The sequence below is a fragment of the Haliotis cracherodii genome, unplaced genomic scaffold, assembly GCF_022045235.1.
Source record: "Haliotis cracherodii isolate W230 unplaced genomic scaffold, xgHalCrac1.p SCAF_23, whole genome shotgun sequence".
NCBI lineage: Eukaryota > Metazoa > Mollusca > Gastropoda > Lepetellida > Haliotidae > Haliotis > Haliotis cracherodii.
Genome location: NW_027266279.1, coordinates 2628743 through 2652292, shown reverse-complemented (window position 1 = coordinate 2652292; position 23550 = coordinate 2628743). Strand labels below are relative to the sequence as shown.

Sequence of the window (23550 nt, the reverse complement as noted above, 5' to 3'; positions counted from 1 at the left end):
AAAATAATTTGGATCTCTCACATTCGTAAGTTATAATTTGTAAGTTGTTTATCATATATCTGGATCACTCAGGGCTGTGGTAATATTAAAGCTTTTTTGAGCACGTTTTCACGGAGATATAGAGTTGCAGAATTGGCATGACAAGATATCGAATTCCTCTTTTTAAATTTGTATTGTGGTTTCAAAACTAATGGGTGTTGAAAAGTATATAAAAGAATCATTTCCTTCTGGGGATTTATTAAGAGTACATTGTACATTTCGTTGTGCATCACATAAGTTGAAAGTGTAGTATCAAATGATGATCCCAAATGTTTCTGTGTACAAACTGTAATAGATGTTCTGTTGATGAGGAGTTTCATTTCCTCTTGGAATATCCTTATTTTCAGTCTTTATCTCTAAATGGAAACCTACCCAGATAGGCATTGATATATATATTTAGAAACAACGCACTGTGTACATGCATTTGTGTATTTGCGGCACTGTGGGGCATTTGGCCTCAAATGCACATCATGGCGGGGGTTAAAAACGACAAAACAGAAATTCAACAACTATCGTAAAAAGGACCCCGCTTTACCAGCATCTCTGTGACTACCCTTCCGTAATAACAAAGTGCCAGTTTGGCTTTGCATTTTGCATTCGAGTGCGGATTTACGTTAAAATACCGTAATATCTGTCTCTTATTCAAGCTCTTTATCTTTTGTATATGAAACCTTTCTCCGATTGTCAATTCGCTTGAGGTTATTTGAAGGTAAGGAAATGGTATCAAGGACGTCTTTCGACGAGTTTCATATTTTGAACCCTCTCCACCTTAAGTCCAATTACACAGATTATTATTCATATATGCTTTGATTGCAAAACGGTCCTTGTTCGGCAAATGTAAATTGCTTGTTTATTACAACTTATATAAATTGGTAATTTACATGACGAATTAACATGTCACCTGAGCTATAATTCTGCATCACGTGATGCTCCTCTGGGTGGATAAAAGCGAAACAGCTTCGAATTCCGTTCGTACATCAGGGCGAGCTTGACAGAGGACTTGGCGCATACATCTCCAACGATTCCCCACCAAAATGATCCTGCAAGCAGCCTTACTCCTCGCTGGTCTTTCTGCGACAGCCAGTGGCAACACCTGTTGTCCTCCAGTGAGATTCAGTGCGGTGCAATCTGTCACCATTGTCAACTCCACGTATGCTAAGGATGTAAGTACAACGTTTCTCATTATATGTAATCACTCTCCCATTTCCACAACTTCAAGGGAATGCTTTCGATTTGTCCCGGAATGACAAGATTTATCACGAATGCCTTGGCTGTAATAAAACCGCGATATAAACTAACGAACCCTGTTATATGAATACATTTTATTATTATTTGTAAAATTAAATCAGATTCCTCAATCATAATTTAAAATTTTCGTTATCATTCGAGTCATTCCGGAACAAGCCGATTGCCATTCCTGCTTGAAGAAAGTGACACAAAACTATTTTCAGGGATATTTCTAACAAATTGCTCATGTATCGCTACGTGTATTTACCTTACCTGAACAGAAAACATCTAGTAAGTGTATGAGAGTTATAACATTTCTTATGTTATTGAGGGGCGGTCGGGTAGCCAAGTGGTTAAAGCGTTCGCTCGTCACGCAGAAGACCCGGATTCGATTCCCGACATGGGTACAATGTGTGAAGCCCATTTCTCGTGTCCCCCGCCGTGATATTGCTGGAATATTGCTAAATGCGGCGTAAAACCAGACTCACTCACTCACTCCTCTTATGTTATTGTTTTCTCATATCACTCGGCTCACTCAGTTTGCAACAGATACAATGAAGAAGCAAATTAGCTGTCTGTTGCATGTGCCAGGTACCCAGCAGGTAGTCATTTTATTTGACTCCACTGTGACTCCACACGGCCTAGGCCACTCCCCACAGGCAAGGCATGTCCCGATAGGTGCCTACCGTGAGTTGCAGCTTCAGGCAAATAAGATTTCATAAATAACATCCATATAATTAAGGTAGGCTTTGCTTGACCTTCATTCACAGAGGAGTGACGAAAGGGTGTTTCTAAAGTAGAAGTGATATGAACTACTCAAAAGGTCTGTAGTACACATCCCATTTGCAATTAAGAAACACGTCATAGAATAACCTACTGTTAATGTGTCATGCAATGACAGGTTAACTATAGTAATATGGAAGGTGGGCACGGGTGGCCCTGTCGTCTAAGGCGCCGCGATTCGCTGTGCAAAGTTGCGTCCCCTGGACACGTCAGATACCTATGATTGTGGTTCACTCCGGTTATGTTTCTAGGTTTGTCAGCACCATACCCTTGCTCGTGGGTTTCACCGAAGACGTAAACGTCTGAGACCTGCATCACCTCTGGCTTGCCTCCCACATTAAGCTGACATGCCGTGATATAACTGGAATACTGTTAAAAGCAGCGTCAAACTCACTCACTCACTAGTAATATGAAAGAATTATGAGTCAACTTCTTTCGAGTGGTATATTCTTTTAGTCACGGCTTCAAAACATGCAACTGTTTTACTGGGAAGGAGGAGCCAAACAATTTAGGCAAACCTGAGGGCAAAGTATGTAGTTCCAGTTTTATCAGAAACATTTTGATTTTTAAATATCCCCCGGAATATCAAATGGTCGGTATCACAGAGCGAGACCCAATGTTTCCAGTTATAAATAAAAGCACGCGATGGCCACGAATATTTCCCACATATATCGTATATATTCCAGACGCTATAGAAAACACATCGGACCTTACAGGTAAAATTGTATAATTGTCATACTGTATAATACTGTATTTTGGGTACGACATGTAAAATCAATAATCATTCCTGAGAGATTCTTTGACCGAAGTACTTGAAGTCATTCGCGCATTCTGACTGGTTTGTCGTATTTTCGCAGAAAGAGGCGAGTCGTGACGAATGTTGTCTAATATCAAGTTAAGTTTCGGTTTCAGATACGTATTTCATTATACATTACACAAGAAGACAGCTAGGGTCATGTGACTTTCTGTTTTAAAGACTCATGATAACTTCATTTAGCTAGCTGGCATCTTTCCGAGGCAAGAGCGTCTACTAGCCTCTTTATCAAAGTCTTGTTTCCACCTTTGCCACATCAAGCCCACTTTCCTGTGCTAAATACGTCACGATATGGCTGAAATACTGCCGATGTGAAGTTAAATCTTAACTCACTCACTCACTCCTGTGCTAAATATGATTGGACTATCGCATATATCAATAGTCTTATCAGAGAACGTTTCACCAAATCAACATCCTGCCTGAAAGTGATTTACCCCTGCCTGTCTTTGTTGACACGAAAATGTCTTTTTCATCTTTAAAATACCTCAACCATTGCCTAAGTTTTTGTGTCTAGGTTGAATTCACGAATGTTTTCGTTATCTGATCGACAAGGTCGTCGCCTGTTGTAGTCGCCATCTTTGTGAAGCTATACGAGATAAGAACAGCGATCTGATCGGATATCGGGTTTTCCTTACAAGGGGCACAACTCGGGATTTGGCAAGGGCAGAAGCCAGGCTTTGATATGCCCGGACACGTTGGCCTCGGGAAGATAGAGGCAGGGGACTGGTTTGAAATTGTGTTGAATAAGGCATTTTTTACGAAACCAGAAGTAACTTTTAGATATCTTGGCATGCATTATCTCAGCTTGAGGTACAGAAGTGTGTACATGTATCTTGTCCGAGGTTGTAGGATCAGAATAGCAACTACTGTATATTATAGTTTTTGGACCTAGGTTTTGCAACTATCTTCACATATTTGCCTCGCTTAAATTGCGATTTAGGAAATATTGCCTTTATTCAGATCTTCCTAAATTGACAGTGCAAAATGACTCCTAGTGGTATTATTGTATATTTTCAGGCTTTGTATTCATTCACCTACGACGGTATCAACCAAAGATACGTCATCAGCGGTGACCTCAGCGACGGATTCGTCACGACCACCAAAGCAATCTACGATTACCCGAAGGTAAGCGAGACCTCCATTAAACGTTTCGACAACGAGAAGGTAAGCGAGACCTCCAGAGAGCATTACCACTACAAGAAGGTAAGCGAGACCTCCAGAGAGCATTACCACTACAAGAAGGTAAGCGATACCTCCAGAGAGATACAATAATCACTGGAAGCATTCATAAACCAACGACCAAGTATGATTAGGCCAGATCCGCACAAAATTAGAATGGGCAAAACTCAGTTATCAAATGTATTGGAATTATTCCTCTATCAGGTCATGTTTGGACAACACCATATTAATAAGTGAGGTTACACTTCCATGTTCGTATGATAAATATTGTCAACTCCTAGATATATGCGTCTAAGATCTCATGTGGCAATAATTATCAACATGGGTATATGACACAAAAACTTTTGAACAGTCGGGCCTCAAAGTTAAATTTTTTACCAAGTAGCCATATGGCCACAAGTATTTTTTACCAGGTAGCCAGTGGTACAATCAAGAAGTCAAGCGAATATTGTAGGGAGCCAGAAGCATTTGAAATTATCTTTTATCAAATAACTATTATATGTGCAAGTCATAGTACAAGTCTTTGAATTGTATATTAGTGGAAACTGTACTTGAGTTTTTTTATTTGTGACTCGAACAATGATGCAATTTATATTACTAGTTTAAGAAGGTATATCCTTGCTTATCCAATAAACTATCAACTAAAATCAAATAATAATTACATTAATATTTATGTATTTCGTTTCATTGTTGACTTTAGGAGGAATTATTTGTTTATGTTTGTGTCTTCGTATGTGTAGCAATAGAATGTAGTCGCCACAAGATATGTTTCAAGGTAGTCATTTGGCCACCTCTGAATCTTAGACAGTAGACACATTGAAATTTTGGTCGCATAGGCGACCGTTTTAGTCGCAACTTTGAGGCCTGGAACATCAGCAAGCCTTTGACCTAAGTGTTTCTGTTGGAGATGTTGATCAAGAAAGTAAAATCTATGGTTAAATCGTTTATTGGCCATAGGATGTGCTCTTGAACAAGTCTGCCAACATTCATGCAAGTGTTTCCAAGTTTTGAGTACTTTAAAACTTGAAGATCGGCCCTTGCCCACTTTGTCCTACGCCTTGCATTTTCACAAAATTCGTAGAAAGGTAATAATGATTGTTTGTTTACAGAGAACTGGTTACCATATTGATACAGCGGCACGTACGTGTTCAGCATTCCGCCTTCAGGGACAGTTCCAGGATCAGGAGAGTGTTTGCGTTCCAAGTAAGTCATTTCAAAATATATCGCACGGGTGCTAGCGTGATACCATGCTGCAATTAAACATGGATACCCGACTCACACACTATACTGAATCCGAACCGATCCGTCTTTGTTTTATCCCCTAAATATCGAGCACCAAGATTAACAGCAAGTATCACCTTTTAACGTCCATTGGTATGACGCAGCTGAACTGAACTTTATTTCACTCAAGGCTACAAGACAGCAATTTGTAGCCTTTGACAAGGATTGACACTATAAATCAGCATCAGTCCGGACTAGTGCACGCACGCACACACGTGTACTATGTACTCGTAAGTGGAATAATCGCGTTAAACCCTATGTCACCCCCTGTCGGGGCGGTCGGGTTCGATTCCCTGCATGGGTACAATGTGTGAAGCTTATTTCTGGTGTCCCCCACCGAGATATTGCTGGAATATTGCTTAAAGCAGCGTAAAATCATACTCACCCATACAACATGTTCAGTACTTTTGCTTGTCAAGTCCACTTTGTAAGGGAGCCCCTCTCTCACTGCCACATGTGTTGGTCTGTTGTTAGATGTCAGTCCGTTGCTTGTGTTTAAATTCACATTCCCCACCCGTAACATGAAACGGTCTGCTCCTATCTTAATACTATGTGTCACCACAGGCGGTGCCGTCTCCTTGGGCCCTTTCTTCTACGGCTACGATGTTGGCAGGCTGTCTTCAAGGGCATACTCTTACAATAGCACCTCAGTCAACGGGGAACATCAGAAAGTCGTGTCTACCGTCACACGGAAAGGCTGTGTACCAATCGTCATCACCACGACCACGACCGGCCCAGGTTTGTATTTGTGAATAAGAGAATGAGTGAGTGAGTGAGTGGCATCAATGAGTGAGTATTAACACGGCTCTCTCAGCGTATCAGTAATAACGTCGAGTATCAGTCAAATGATTAAAAGTGAGTGAGATGGTTAAAGCCAGCTTGAGTGAGCATGTCTGACAGAACCCTATGTCAGCTAAATGTGGAAAGCATGAGTGATTGTGTTTTTTCTCTGCTTTGAATATCTATATCAGGGCACGTCAGTTCAATGCTTAAAAGGTGAGTGTGTTGGTTTCAATGCCGCCGTGAACTGTATTTCGGTTATAGCACATCATCACAGCTTATTACGGACAGAATGAGTGAGTTAAAAATCCGCGTTGAACCAATGCCATTAAAATAAGATCTTTTTCTCCCATACATTTCCTTTCTGCGTGAAGGTGAGTATTCTAATCAGCCAATCGGGGTCGAGGCTTTTAGTCCTTGCTGTCAGTGAACGAAGCATTCAAACCAACAAATCTTATTTCTCCATCTCGAGAACGAAGTTAAATGACCATGTCCGAATGAAGATAATAATGGCCGCATTATTTGATCCTTGTAGATATTTAATACACCCTTGCGTTTCTGAGGGGTTACTGTGGGTTTTCGTTTGTTAAACACGAAATTTTTTAATCAAGATGGTAAAGCGAAACCGAATCGATTTAGAAAGATGACATCTGATTGGCCCATCTTTCATTTACAGCGATTGTCGGGGGCACGGGTGGCCCAGTCGTCTAAGGCGCCGCGATTCGCTGTGCAGAGTTGCGTCCCTTTGGCACGCCCGAAACCTATGATTGTGGGTTCGAATCCCGGTTCGTCCCGATTATGTTTCTATGTTTGACTGCACCATACCCGTGCTCGTGGGTTTCACCGAAGTGGTAAACGTTTGAGACCTGCATCACTTCGGGCTTTCCTCCAACATTAAGCTGACACGCCGCGATATAACTGGAATACTGTTAAAAGTGGCGTTAAACCCAACTCGCTCACTCACTCACTGCAGCGATTGTCAGATCTTCACGCAGAGAGATATTGTATCGCAGTAAATTTGTGTATAACACTTATTCCACGGCTCGTAAGATTCATGTCGAAGGGAAATTATAAGTCCTTCTGATTCTACATTTGAAAGAAGCAAAGTAAAAAAACCGGAAAGAACGTAGAAGTAGATAAAATCACCAAGATTTATAAACAAAGACATCTGATGGCGTGAGATCCACCTCTGGTTTGCCTAGCCCAGTCAATTATTTACAGACCGTTGTGAAATAGCTCATATATTGTTAACAGCAAATATAATGACTGTGAAATATACACTAACATTCCAGAAGGAAACGGTCTTAAAGTTCTCGGGTACAACGACGTGGTTCCGGGCATCAGCGACTTCTCTGTGTTCGACGTTCCGTCGTACTGCTATGCGTGAAACCGTACGTACTACTCACTCAGTAAAAAAATGTTTCACTCAATTACTTAACACTGAACCATATACTAACTTTCCACTCAATGGCACAGCAGTGTGTTGCTTTACTTTCTTCCGTATATAACATTATGATTCTACTACATGTAATGACACATTTATTGGAATTTCCTTTTGGCTTAGATATGACGAGTTACGTCCGGGGTCTTAAGACATTAAAGTATTTATTTTTGATTATCATAAATGTGATACAATTGCAATTTTTACCTTTAAACAATCTTTTTCTATTTCAGAACATCTGAAGAGATAAATTGGGATCTGTTTTTCTCGTCACTTTCAGAATATATCATCTTGCAAGATGTACATCATATGAATAATAAAAATGCCTTCAGCAAAATTGTCTTACACTTTATTTATGTTTATCCTCTGTGCGACAAATTCAATAAACCTTGGCACATTCCAGATTCCGGATTAGAACTAGAAGACAGATATTTTGCCTAATTCACGGCGTATGTTGTTGGTTGGCCAATTGATTATCGGTGAATCAATGATTTCAATGGCTTCCACTGGATGACAGTAAAAATCCATACATTGCTTAATATCTGACAAATTGGTTTCGAACACCATCCACGCACTGACTGTCAGTTACACACGGCCTCATGTCACAACTTGACTTACTTGCTAATAATGTAGTTGGGATGTTTCGACAACAGACTCCACCGAGAACAACCAAGAAATTATGGATCAAAGGTGCTTTATGTCTATCGCTGTTTTCAGTAGTGAAGGGGCCGAAGACCCAGGTTCGATTCCCGACATCGGAACAATGTGTGAAGCCCATATCTGGTGTCCTCCCGCCGTGATATTGCTGGAATATTGATAAAAGCGGCGTAAAATCACACTCACTCACTTCAGTAGTGAGATCAACGTACGATGACATGCAATCAGTCAAGTGACTAAACTTGGGACATATTCTAATAAAAGCGGCAATAACCATTTCCATAAACATAAGAGTTCGTTTTATACTCTTTCTCAAATTTGGTTATGCTCACTCTCTTGGAAACCATGAGAGACACACAAAACAGACATGTCTGTCTCCAGCCTAAAACCTGTCCCTGAAAATAAATACAACAACCAATATAATTGGACTAATAACCGAGTCAGAGAGCCTGACCTTGTCGCACCAGTGCGTCATGTGGGCACATACGTCTAGATCTGCTCATCACACTGTCAGCACTCTAAGAACCCAGTTCCATCTCGCAACAACACAAAACATCAGGCTCTTTCCTGAAATGGAACAAATTGTTTCCGTTCCTAAATACATTGTCAGGTTCGTCAAGCGGACAGGGCGCCTGCCCCGAGAGCGGAAGGTCAGGGGTTCGATCCTCGGCCGCCTTATACCAAAAGACGTTAAGAGATGATACTTGTTGTATCGAAACTGGAAATTGTTTCAACTACAACTACAAACAAGTTATTTATTGATTTAGAACCATGAGCCTAAATTTCTTGTAAACAAACAACCTTGCAACAATGTTATTATTGTGACAGGCAATTCTTTTTCAACAGTATGAAGCAAAATTATTTTATTTAAGAAATTATGTCGACAATTATATTTTTCGATAAAATTCCAGCTCCCACATTCCCCGTCCAATACTGGTCTTAAGTGTTAAATATCACACAACTTCCGCAAACACACATTTGGAATAATCGCTGGACAAGTAAGATGAGTAAAGAGCTGAATAAACACCCTTATAGTGATGATGCCATTGACAGTGAATGCAAAAACTGGAATCACTGCAATAACAATCATTAACAAACCATCAACAAATAAATCACATAAGGGTGTCATTGTCACGTCATGTCTTCAAGGTGATGCATTGGTGCCGAGCCACCCACACCCTTGGGTAGCCTCCGTGAATATCCGGGTTAGAACTGGTCTTCAACCTATTCTTGTCGTAAGGATCACGCACAGGATCCGGTTGTCTGCCTCGCTGCCTCTTAATTGAGTAGGTCGCTCCATCACTGTATAGTATTGCCCGGAATCGCTTATTTACAGACCACCGTCATCAATGAACAACCAGAAGAGAGACACCACAAACACAGTGTTACATTATGAGTCTTCTGAGTATGGCGCAGCTTTCATGCCACATATGTACAATGCCAGCTCTTTGTCTCAAGTTATCGCACTTGATCTTCCCTGTTAGTAAACCGTGCTCTTGCAACACGCCACAGGATACAGCATGACTTTGCATTTTCCGCATTTACTTTTGGGCACAAACAAGCACGGATAGTCTTTTGAAAAAGGGTCTCATTTTGAGGTCAAGAGTTAATATACAAGTGTTGTGTAAATTCAGATAACAAGTGACCGATATGTATTTGGCCGCCGTGGCACACTTGAAAATTGGATTTGACCAAAACATTACAAACGTTATCAAAACGTTACTGGGCTGAGACAATCGCCGAAACACTGACAAATGAGGGCTCACAATACAGCCACGATACCCGTATAAAAAAACAAACATCGAATAACCATTTCTTGTTTGTTTCATTGCAAGCCGCCATCTTACATGAGTGTATACTTTCGTGGGTTCAGCAGTTTATTTGTGAAAACTACATCACAAATTGAGTTAAATGTTTTTGTTACAGCGGAGTGATTTACTTACCTGTAAATCAGGAGGCGTGTATAAAATCTCCATTGCTTATCATGTATCGGGTGGGTAGGGGATACGCCCCCCTGCACCCTCCCCTCTTGTAACATTAAAATGGGAGGTAAACAGTACCAGTCATTTACCTGTTTGTGAAATACATAAGCACGTGCAGATCTGGAAAAAAACTTGACACACTGCTGGTAGTCGAGGTGGAAGATTGAAGAGTGGGTGAGGTAAATGGGGTTTAACGTCGCGTCCAAGATTATATAGCGACGTGCATGTATGTGTGTGTGTGCGCGCGTGCGTTTGTACCTGCGTGCGCGCTAGTCAGGACTGATGCCAATAACAACAACAAAGGATAACAACAAGTAACATCTTTTGGAATGACGCGGCTGGGGATCGAACCCCGGACCTTCCGCTGCCCGGGCAGGCGCCCTGTCCCCGAGACGAATGTATTTAGGATCTGAAAACAATTTGTTCCATTTCAGGAAAGAACCTGATATTTGTGTTGTTGCGAGATGGAACTGGTTCTTACAGTGCTGACGGTGTTGTATACAGTACTGCCGCACTGGTACGAAAAGGTTAGGCTCGCTGACTTTGTTCGAGCATGTCATCGATTCCGATTGCGTGGATCGATGCTCATGATGTCAATCTCTGGGTTATGTGGTCCAGACTCGATTATTTACAGACCGCCGTCATACAGCTGGAATTTTGCTGAGCGCGGCGTTAAATAACAAACAAACAAACAACCCTCAGACTAGGTAACTGTTTCGTCTAGAGATGTTTGCTTGATTAAAGTCAAAGCGTTGAAGTTATGTTTTCGCAAGGAATTGCTTTGGGGAATGCTAATATTAGGAGGCTTTGAGGAAATATCAATATCTCAAATATAACTCTTGTTTTATTTTCTCAGCTTTCTTCAATGTTCCCAGTGGTATATTCCCTTTATCCAAAATATTGAATTGTGAAATATAAATAGAAATATATATATTTTTTGTTTTATTTCAACCCCTAGAAATAGGTAAATAATAAACTACTAATTCATTGTCGCTGTCGATATGTATATTCCCTTCCGGTCCTTTTTTACCCAATACTCAATTGTTAATCAGATGTATAATGTTTGATTGTTGAAATTCCTGGTGGAAAGTGTGCAGGTGGAAGGAAAAGGTAACAGATCATGAAGTTTGATTTTCAGGATTTGTTTTTTTTTTTAAATTTTCGTTACTCCACTACCAGACTATGCTGCATCATTTCAAGAGGAAGTGTTCATGTTATTTTGAGGGGCTGATGGTATGGTTTGAAAAAACGTTTTTGCAGCTTAATGTAGAACAAGATAATTTATGTTTGTAGTTTTATATCTTAATAATATTGTGACAATTTTGTCAAAGAGGTATCAGGGAATTCTCAGGTCAGGTCTCAATTCCCAAAGACAAAAAAACCCCTATAATATGACTACTTTTTGCGTCAGTGGGCAAATTTCAAGATACTTGTAATGGCCGTGCCCATACCAACGGCAGCGACCCGTGAAGATTCCGGGGTAGAATAGGTCTTCAGCAACCCATGCTTGCCATAAAAGGTGACTATGATTGTCGTAAAAGGCGACTAACAGGATCGGGTGGTCAGGCTCGCAGACTTGGTTGATGCATGTCATCAATCCCAATTGCGTGGATCGATGCTAATGATATTAATCACTGGATTGTCTGGTCCAGACTCGATTATTTACAGACCGCCGTCATATAGCTGGAATATTGTTGACGGCGGCGTTAAACAACAAACAAACCAACCAACCAACCAACCAACCCGACGGCAGCGATGTTACCGAGATTGTAACGAAGGTGTCACTCGCTGGTAAGGAGCTTTGATTCCAGGGTAGTGTGGACCAGACAATGTAGGAGTCAGCATAGCATATTTAGAATTGTTAAACAGCTAATGTGAAGTGATCTTCATGTTAATAGTGTGATTAAGGCCATAAGAATCCTTACATCACACCATGATTCATTTCTGTCACAAGGCTTGGAGAATCTTATTACATTCATAGGCTTTTCCGCCTATGGTTTGATTCCCCACAGGTATATGATATATAATGATAATCTCTTGTGTCTTGTACTTTCGTTTTTCTGCTTGTGAGGATCGTATGAGAGTAACAGATCAGAGTCACAGGAAAACCTGTCAACACAATAGTTGCACGAAAATGTCTATCCGTTTGTTGGGAGACCATGACGAAGACATGGACTTCTGAACAGCTGGAACACTTATATTCTTACAGCCACAATGTTGACATCCGAATTACCAGAACAATGTTACACAAACAGCTGCGCATATTAGTCCAATTATATTTTCAGGGACATGTTTTAGGCTGGAGTCAGATATGTGCCTCTCATGTTTTGGGCAAATAATTTGCGATTTACTATAGACTAAAACTTTAAAAACGACTTTATGCTTTTATGAAGTTCAGATTAATAACAAATAATTTTTTTCAGCCGGTCAGATTACACAGACATACACATATATATTTTAAGGCCAGATTCTTTTTCAAACTTCGGCTCCAAAATACTGAATTGTGAAATAAGTTTTTTGTGTTTTTGTTTTATTTCAACCACTAGTAATAAGTAAGGGGCGGTCGGATAGCCAAGTGGTTAAAGCGTTCGCTCGTCACGCTAAAGACCCAGGTTCGATGCCCGACATGGGTACAATGTGTGAAGCCCCTTTCTGGTGGTCAGTTATTTAAAATTCTTTATTCTATTTCTAACAAGTTTATCTCAATAACTCTCTATTTTGTTTCAATATGTTTTCTGACATATTTTTGAGATAATAAAAGACATTGGAAATTCGAATTTTCAATTTTACTTTTCAATCTACTGACCTGAATTTTAGGGAAAAATCCCACAACACCCACATACCACACCCAATGAAAATAAGGTATTACAATGATATTACGCTATTGTTTTGAAAACTGCTACTTAATGTTGACAATTCCATGACATTATCAACCTTCTGAAACCTTTTCAAGTTATTAGGAGTTATTATTATTACATCAAAGCCTCAATCTGATGTAACAAAGGTCATGCATGTTGCCTGGTAACCATTGTCAATTCATATTGTCTCTTTGCTCTGTGATATTCTTGTTCTGACCCGAGTCTGCAGATATATCTCTTAACACTGATAATGCACATATGTCTTGTAAACACCAGTGGTGCAGATATATCATGGAAACATCAGATTCATCCTTGATTATTTTTGGTATCAAAGCTTTATCATGTTACACTGGAACATCCATGATGGAGTTATTAAGGGTATCTGACTTCTGATGGGGCGCTGCTGTATTAAGTGTATCTGACTTCTGATGGGTCGCTCCTGTCTGTTAAAAGACTGATATCAGTTTGTAATGATGCCTTGTAAGCCATAACACAGTGGGGGTTACAGACAAGCAAATGATTCTAAAGCCTAAAACTGGGAAGATATGATCTATTGATCCATGGTTCATTGTGCAGATTAGTGTCCTTCATACATTAACTTGTTGTTACCCTGCCTCGTGCTCAGCATTGGAGGGATAAAACACACACACGCAGTCTGGGAGCCTCATCCGACCCTTTCTCAAGAGTCGTTTGATCAGTGTTACAACATTCAACCCTCCAGTAAAGCTGTAGACATGTGGAAGAAGTCTTCAAATTTGAGACATTAGTGACGAAAAGGATCTTTAATCAAATTGCCTACTTTGACTTGTTCGGGATGTTCCTGTTCAGGTGAATAATTAACTTGCTTTTGCATGAGTTTGTGATGGGTGCAACTTGTGGGGCAAATATACTCAAATTTCCGTGAACACCTGGTATCATCTCATTTTGATAGTGATCCATAAAAACATGCTTATGAGAATCGTAAAACGGACTCTTATGATTATGGAAATGGTTATTGCCGCTTTTATTAGAATATGTCCCAAGTTTAGTGACTTGGCTGGTTGCATGTCATTGTACGTTGATCTCACTACTCAAAGCAGCGATAAACATCAAGCAAACGATCACCTTGGGTCCATAATTTCTTGGTTGATGTCTGTTGTTGCCGTAAGATGACACTCTCATCCCAACTGCATTATTAGCCCAGTGGTCTCGGTTGTCGCTGGTTGCTTGCCATTGGTTCAAATCTCACTTGTCATAAAATGTTTGGGAAGTGAGCAGTAACCTGAAGTTGGTTTCGTGGACCGGTGTTACTTTGCGTCTTTTCTCATTATGACGTCCTGACATGCATGAAATGCAGCCAACAGCAAGGTCTTATGATCCTCAGACCAAAACAGTCAATCATATTATTGGTATCTGCGTTGTGTATAGTCCTTGGAGTATATTTGTGAACATAAAGACAGTGATGTTTCTTCCTGGGTATGTTGTAAACGTGATGATGTTATTTTGTTGTACTTTACATGCAAGATGTGTGCTATTTTGAGATTAAATATTACAACATTTCAGAATCTGTATGTTCTTAAAACAAATATTGTCCCGGTGACCAAATCATTTGGCAGAGAGTCTTTGTATGGTCTCCCTCGTTTTGCCATCGTAAGAACTTCACGGGTTTGTAAATACTACGTCCCCGCATCACCTGTCAATTCTGCCAATGTGAGGTGTAGTGGTGGGGCATGTCTGTTTTAGGTCAAGTTGTGACATGAGGCCGTGTGTAACTCACAGTCAGTGCGTGGATGGTGTTTGTTATGTGTTTGGGTGTATGCTGTTATATGCTTGTTAGTATATCAGATGCATTTAGACTTGAATTGAAACAAGAAGGCTTGGGTTGCGTAATTTTGCTTGAATAGCACACCTGGGGAGCTGGCTGCCTGAGTGGGTTAAGGAATTATGTCACAAGTGAAGCTTGTAGCTAATCAGCATTATAGTATAAGGTTGTGGTGATTCAAACATAGTTAGTTTTTCTGTTTCTTGGGTGTTGGTCAGACCTGTATTTTAACCTCCTCATTTTTAATGTTAATGTTCAGAACACTGTGTGAGAGATTGTATCCCATGTCGGGGATGAAAATGTCTTGTGAAACTGAACTAGAAATCATGCTGATATCTGCAAATGTGTGCCTTGGAAAACTTGCATTGTGAGCTTATGTGGAACGATGGATATATGTGTTTTCGTGGACAAAGAGTAGAGTGAACAATCAAACATGGAAATCAGGGTGACTATATAAGTATACAATTTGCTGTAGCCCTTTGATGGTGATATTATTGTACATGGTAGCCCAAACCTAATTCTCCCATAGTAAAATTAGCTGTATTGGTAATCTATCATGCATTGTTAATAAATATCTGTCGTAATTGTTGTGCGATATTAAGCAATGTATGGATGTTTACTGTCATCCAGTGGCAAGGGGCGGTCGGGTAGCCTAGTGGTTAAAGCGTTTGCTCGTCACGCCTAAGACCCGGGTTCGATTCCCGACAGGTGTACAATGTGTGGAGCCCATTTCTGGGGTCCCCCGCCGTGTTATTGCTGGAATATTGCTAAAAGCGGCGTAAAACCATACTCACTCACTCTAGTTCTAATACGGAATCTGGAATGTGCCAAGGTTTATCGAATTTGTAGCACAGACGATAAACATGAATAAAGTGTAAGACAATTTTTCTGAACGCATTTTTATTATTCATATGATGTACATCTTGCAAGATGATACATTCTGAAAGTGACTTGAGAAAAACAGATCCCAATGTATCTCTTCAGATGTTCTGAAATAGAAAAAATATACACGTTTGTGGAGATGCGGGGGAACTGTATGTTTACCAAATGTGTTTTCAAGTTAAAAATGCCCATTTTATCACATTTGTGATGATATTAAAAATGAATACTCTAATGTCTTAAGACCCCGGACGTAACTCGTCATCTTTAAGCAAAAATAATTAATTTTCCCATAAGTGTGTGTCATTACATGTAGGAGAATCATAATGTTATATACTGATGGAAGAGAGTAAAGAAACACACAGCAATATTACCCGATAATGATCACTGCTTTGTCATTGAGTGGAAAGTTAGTATATGATGGTCAGTGCTGTGTCATTGAGTGAAATAATATTATTTTATTTAGTGAGTTGTACGTACGGTATCACATAGAGCAGTATGACGGAATGTCGAACACAGTGAAGTCTCTGATGCCCGGAACCACGTCGTTGTACCCGAGAACCGTAAGAGCGTTTCCTCCTGGACAGTTAGTGTATATGTCACAGTCAGTATATTTACTTTGAAGTTATTCTACGCAACAGTCAGCAATATATGAGCTATATCACTGCGGCCTGTAAATAATTGACTCTGGGCAAGGCAAGGCAAACCAGAGGTTGATCTCATGCCATCAGATGTTTTTTTATGAATCTTGGTGATTTTATCCACATCTAAGTTCTTTCGAGTGTGAGAAATATGTTCTGTTTTATAATGTTCAAAGTAAATCCCACAGAGTTAACTAATTTAAAAAAACAAATCAAACACCATGCTAACACCGAGCTATTGAATAAGTGTTCAAAGTCCGTCTAATTATACTCAAATATTTACTGCCATACGATATCTCTCTCTGCGTGAAGATCTGACAATCGCTGTAAATGAAAGCTGCGTGGGTTCTCGAGCCAATCAGATGTCATCTTTCTAAAACGATTGGGTTTCGCTTCAACATCTCGATTAAATTTTCAATTTTAACAAAAGAAACCCGCTCAGAGTGTGTGAAAACCCCTGGCATCGATGGAAAAGCCGCTCAGAAACACCAGGGTGTATTAAATATCCACAACGATCAAATGGTGTGGCCTTTATTATCTTTAATCGGACATGGTCGTTTAACTTCGTTGTCGAGATGTTGTTTAGATGCAGAAATACTCACTCAAGCTGGCGTTAACCATCTCACTCACTTATAATCATTTCCCTGACACTCGGCGTAATTGCTGATACGCTGACAAAGCGGTGTTGATGCCCACTCACTCACTCATTCTCTTATTCACAAATACAAACCTGGGCCGATCGTGGTCGTGGTGATGACGATTGGTACACAGTCTTTCCGTGAGACGGTAGCCACGACTTTCTGAAATTCCCCGTTGACGGTGGTGCTATTGTAAGTGTATCCCGTTGAAGGCAGCCTGCCAACATCGTAGCCGTAAAAGAAAGGGCCCAAGGTGACGGCGTCGCCTATGATGACACACAGTATTAAGATATGAGCAGATCATTTCATGTTTTGTCTTGCAACACAAAATAAATATTTCTTATTTTATCGTGTTTATATTTTTTACAGTCAAAATGTGCAAAATTTTCACTTAGGAAATTCATTAAAAGCCTGAATATTCAGTCATTTTACAAATTGACTGGAAAATATGTCCATCTGTTTTATTATGATAACGAATTCCAAACATTTATTATGTTTGATATCATCACCAAGAGACTGAAAATGTTACGATGAAAAGTATATTCTATATTGTTCTAATCCTACATAATAATCTATTGTGATGTGTATGGGCCCTTTTGATCGTTTTAATCAGTTTTAGTCAATCTGTTAAAGAAATGGACAGATCTTTCAGTCAAAATGACTGAAATATTTACACATTTTATAAATTGGCTGAGAGAATCACATTTTACAAATTGACTGTAATATATACACGCTTATAAAGGAAGAGACTTGTGAAAACAACGTCTATCGCGCATCGAAGAATTTCCCAACCAGGACCAGGAATGAATCTGTCCAATGCTGCAGCAAATGAAGGAAAACAAAATGCAAATATCATGATTACAACCTACCAAATTTAAGTAGGAAGTATGTCAGATAGATATGATTGACGTTGATTATTATTTATTAAACATCTTATGTATTGTAAATAAGTACGCTGGTTACAATAGGTCTTCAGCAACTCATGCTTGCCGCAAGAGGCGACTATGCCTGTGGTAAGAGGCGACTAAAAGGATTGGGTGGTCAGGCTCGCTGACTTGGTTGATGCATGTCATCGTATCCCAATTGCGTGGATCGATGCTCATGATATCCATCACGGGGTTGTCTGGTCCAGACTCGATTATTTACAGACCGGCGTCACATAGCTGGAATATTGCTGACTGTGCGTTAAACAACAAACAAACAAACATTTTTTACATTGTCTGTAATTACTTATACGTCCGCCTTGTTGGATAAAGAACAAAACCTTTACGGCCTCTTAAATATCTTTTACCCTGTTACTTGTACTCATTTTTGGTTGTTTTTATTTTGCTGTGAGTTCTTTTGATTTGTACGCCAGTTGATATTCTCACGATCTTACCAAACTGAGAAAGACATGTTTTACTGACTGCACTGTATTTTTATGATAACAGCTCCCGGACGTTTCCGGACGTCTGATGAAACCTCCCGGACGTTTCCGGACGCCCCCGAATATTCTCACGATTTTACCAAACTGAGAAAGACATGTTTTATTGACTGCACTGTATTTTTAAACTCCCGGAGGTCTGATAATAGCTCCCGGGCTATTCCGGACGTCTGATGAAACCTCCCGGACGTTTCCGGACGCCCCCGAATATTCTCACGATCTTACCAAACTGAGAAAGACATATTTTATTGACTGCACTGTATTTTTAAACTCCCGGACGTCTGATGATAGCTCCCGGGCGTTTCCAGACGTCTGATGAAACCTCCCGGACGTTTCCGGACGTCTGATGAAACCTCCCGGACGTTTCCGGACGCCCCCGAATATTCTCACGATCTTACCAAACTGAGAAAGACATGTTTTATTGACTGCTCTGTATTTTTAAACTCCCGGACGTCTGATGAAACCTCCCGGGCGTTTCCGGACGTCTGATGAAACCCTCCGGACGTTTCCGGACGCCCCCGGACGTTTAATAGCAGGACCCAACCAATCAGTGTTCAAAAATGAGTAAAACAATTATTGCCCCAAAGTTTATTCAGTTGTCCTTGCAGACGGTAGCCCAGTCTCTTGTCTCGCTCAGTTGCGTTGCGTATCATCCGGGTACTCACGAAGAAAAAAAACAATAACAAAGGCAACCACCAGTCCCGGGGAATTGCTTTAGATCAGTGTCCCTTTAATGATGTCTACAAACTTACAAACTTGTAGATGTTGGAGCGGTTAGGACCAAACTTTTTCAGCTTAGAGTGCCATTCCCCCAGTGTTAGTGGTCCTGGAACCCATGGTGTCAAACAGGTTCTGCACAATACGTCCATCAGATTCTATCTACTGTTCAGCAACATTGTCACTGAATTAGCATGATCAAGGATCACAAAGGTGAACGAGGGGAAAGGCAGACGCAGACGAAAGAGTGTGGATTTACTCTTACGTTATTATTGTCTGGAGTTCACATTTTGGGGCATTTCAGTCACTAACTGAACAGAGTTCACCTACACATGTCCACTCCAGTCAGACAGACTATGACACGCGTGTGTGTGTGTGTGTCTGTGTGCGCGCACGCGTGTGTATGCGTGTGTGTTGCTGTTTGTACTTGTCCGGACTGATGCCAATATATACTGTCAATCTTATTACATACCAATATCGTTTACATGTATGGTTACGACACGTCTTGAAGAAGAGTTCATCCAACAATGGCTCTCTGATATGAAGGCATCCTCAAAATCTAGATTCTATAAACTTATCAAATACGAAATAAAAACAGAATTTTACCTGGATAATTTGCCGAAAATATACCACATGCCACTATTACATTTAAGAGGCTGTAAATTGAAATGTATCGCTGGACAAAAATACCACTAGTTGAAAGGACATGTCCATTCTGAACATACAATGACATTGCTAATAATGTCATTATATCTTAATTTGTGAAAAGTTTGTTACCTGTCGCTCAAAATATACTTAGTATCTTTTCTTATTTAACAAGAAATCCTCCCATGTTTAAACTGGTGAAATCGTTTGAATGTAAGATAAACCTACCATGAAGAAATTATCAATTTTCTGTGAATGTATTATAAATACTTAAAAGTGACTATCGTACATAATGGCGCCATGTATGTGTATATATTGATCTCTGTTAGCCCTCAACATGCTATGTCTTGTAGCCTTGAGTGAAATAAAGTTCAGTTCAGCCGCGTCATACCAATGGACGTTAAAAGGTGGTACTTGCTGTTGTTAATCTTGGTGCTCGATATTAAGGGGATAAAACAAAGACAGATCGGTTCGGAGTCAGTATAGTGTGTCTGAGTCGGGTATCCATGTTATATTGCGGCATGGGATCGTGCTAGCACCCTTGAGATATATTTTGAAATGACTTACTTGGAACGCAAACACTCTCCTGATCCTTGAACTTTCCTTGAAGGCGGAATGTTGAACACGTACGTGCCTCTGTATCTATAGAGAAACCAGTTTTCTGCAAACAAACAATCAGTATTATCTTTCTACGAATTTTGTGAAAATGCAAGGCAAAGGACAAAGTGGGCAAGGGCCCAACTTCAAATTTTAAAGTACTCAAAACTTGGAAATACTTGTATGAAAGTTGGCAGACTTGTTCATGAGCAAATCCTATATCCAATAATACTTTGTTAACCCTACATTTTACTTTCTTGATCAACATCTCCAACAGAAACACTTAGGTCAAAGGCTTGCTGATGTTCACACTTAGAAAGGACGCACACTGAAACAAGTCTTTGTGCCCCAAACCAATGCTGATCTAAGACGCATGTGTGACAATATTTAACATGGAAGTGTAACCTCACCTATTAATATGGTGTTGTAATACGTCCAAACATGAACTGATAGAAAAACAATTCCAATACATTTGATAACTGAGTTTTGCCCACTTCCATTTTGTGTAGATGTGGCCTTATCATACGTGGTCTTTTGTACTTTTATGAATGCTTCCAGTGATATCGTGAAGGCACTGTATGATATATATTTAACACTGTAACGGTGAAGCATGAATAAATGTTTCAAATCATAAAATGGAACGTAATTGAGGCACTAAAACACTTCTAGGCGTGGTATAGCTCTCTGGAGGTCTCGCTTACCTTCGAGTAATCGTAGATTACTTTGGTGGTCGTGAGGAATCCGTCGCTGAGGTCACCGCTGATGACGTATCTTTGGTTGATACCGTCGTAGGTGAAGGAATACAAAGCCTGAAAATAGACAATAATACCACTGATAGTTATTTTGCACTGTCAATTTAGGGAGATCTGACTACAGGCAATATTTCCTAAATCTCTATTTAAGCGAGGCAAATATGTGAAAATAGTTGCAAAATCTAGAAGGTCCTAACCTATAATATACAGTCGTTACCATTCTGGTCCTACAACCTCGAACAAGATACATGTACCTCAAGCTGAGATAATGTATGCCAAGATATCTAAAAGTTACTTCTGGTTTCGTAAAAAATGCCTTATTCAACACAATTTCAAACCAGTCCCCTGCTTCTATCTTCCCGAGGCCAGCGTGTTCGGGCATAACAAAGCCTTGCTTCTAACCTTGCCACATCACGAGTTGTGCCCCTTCTAAGGAAAACGCGATCTTCAGTCAGATCGCTGTTCTTATCTCGTATAGCTTCGCAAAGATAGCGACTACGATAGGCGACGACCTTGTCGATCAGATAACGAAAACATTCGCGATGTCAAACCAGACACAAAAACTTGAGGATTTAAAAGATGAAAAGGACATTTTCAACAAAGACAGGCAGCAGTAAATCACTTTCATACAAAGGTGTACCATTCGTGGATGTTGATTTTGTGAAACCTTCTCTGATTAGACCATTGATACATGCGATAGTCCAATCAAATTTAGCACAGGAAAGTGGGCTTGGTGTGGCAAAGGTGGAAACAAGACTTGATAAAGAGGCTAGTGGACGCTCTTGCCTCGGGAAGATGCCAGCTAGCTAAATGAATTTATTACAAACCTTTAAAACAGAAAAGTCCCATGACCCTAGAGATCTCCCCGAGATAGCAATAATCACTTCTGGTGTAATGTATAATTACATACGTATTTGAAACCGAAAGCAAACTTCATAATAGTTACCATTCGTCACAACACGCCCCTTTCCGTAACCTGTAAGAAAACTCGTTCCCCTATTGATGAAAGTTATTTCCGAAAATACGACAAACCAGTCAGAATGTGCGAATTCCCTCAGGAATAATTTTTGATTTTACACATGTCTTGTATTTAAATATATACCCAAGATACAAGTAAAACTGTTCAATCATACTGTATGATAATGTTAGTTCCGATGTGTTTTCAATAGCATCTGGGATATATATGATAAATGTTTGAAATATACGTGAATCATGACGCAACGAGTTGACATTTCTCTTCGCTCTGTCTGTTTGCGCTGACGACCCTCACGTGCTTTTATTTATAATTGAAAACACTGGGTCTCGCTCTGTGATACTGGCCATTTGATATTCGGGGGCTATTTAAAAATCAAAATCAAATGTTTCTAAAAAAACTGGAACTACATACTTTGCCCTCAGGTTTGCCTAAATGGTTCTGCTCCTCCTTCGCAGTAAAACAGTTGCATGTTTTGAAGCCGTGACTAAAAGAATATACCACTCGAAAGAAGTTGACTCATTGCATGACACATTAACTACAGGTTATTCTATGACGTGTTTCTTAATTGGAGATGTGATGTGTACCACAGACCTTTTGAGTAGTTCATATCACTTCTAATTTAGAAACACCCTTTCCTCACTCCTCTGTGAATGAAGGTCAAGCAATGCTTATGGATGTTATTTATGAAATCTTATTGCCTGAAGCTGCAACTCACGGTAGGCACCTACCGGGACATGCCTTGCCTGTGAGGGAGTGACCCAGACTGCGCTGACAGTGGAGTCAAATAAAAAGGCTCTCTACCAGTACAGTTGGGCTAATTTTAAGAAAAGCGCATGGGACAGACATAGCTCACTTTGCTTCTTCACTGTTTTTGTTGCAAACTGAATGAGCAGAGTGAGAAGAGAAAGCAATAACAAAAGAAATGTATATAACTCTCATACACTTACTAGATGTTGCCTGTTCAGGTAAGGTAAATACAGGTACCGGTACTTGAGCAGTATGATGGAAATATCCCTGAATATAGTCTTGTGTAAATTTCTTCAAGCAGGAAAGGGCTTGTTCCGGAATGACTCAAATGATCACGAAATCCTCTAATCAAGTGGTCAATTTAAAATTATGATTGAGGAACCTGATTTAATTTTAAAAATAATAATACAAGGTATTCATGTAACAGGGCCGTATCGTTATATCGCTGGCTTATTACAGCCAAGGCATTCGTGATAAGTCTTGTCATTCCGGGACAAACCGAAAGCATTCCCTTGAAGTTACGGAAAGGGGAGAGTGATTACACATGATGAGAGGCGTTGTACTTACATCCTTAGCAAACGTGGAGTTGACAATGGTGACAAATTGCACCGCACTGAATCTCACTGGAGGACAACAGGTGGCACTGGCTGTCGCAGACAGACCAGCGAGGAGTAAGGCTGCTTGCAGGATCAT

At 40.1% G+C, this 23550-nt stretch overlaps 2 protein-coding genes across 2 annotated transcripts; one reads left to right on the top strand and one right to left on the bottom strand.

Annotated features, from left to right (window-relative positions):
• Nucleotides 1-1073: 1073 nt before the first annotated feature.
• LOC139471865 (ependymin-related protein 1-like) lies at nucleotides 1074-7490 on the top strand. Its single transcript, XM_071254367.1, has 5 exons — nucleotides 1074-1202; nucleotides 3881-3988; nucleotides 5152-5245; nucleotides 5888-6061; nucleotides 7396-7490. The coding sequence occupies exons 1-5, from the start codon at nucleotides 1074-1076 to the stop codon at nucleotides 7488-7490; spliced, it is 600 nt and encodes a 199-aa protein (XP_071110468.1).
• Nucleotides 7491-16205: 8715 nt separating this feature from the next.
• On the bottom strand, nucleotides 16206-23550 carry LOC139471866 (ependymin-related protein 1-like). The gene is made up of 5 exons (XM_071254368.1): nucleotides 23425-23550; nucleotides 21084-21191; nucleotides 20353-20446; nucleotides 17093-17266; nucleotides 16206-16300 (listed from the first exon to the last, which is right to left on the bottom strand). The coding sequence occupies exons 1-5, from the start codon at nucleotides 23548-23550 to the stop codon at nucleotides 16206-16208; spliced, it is 597 nt and encodes a 198-aa protein (XP_071110469.1).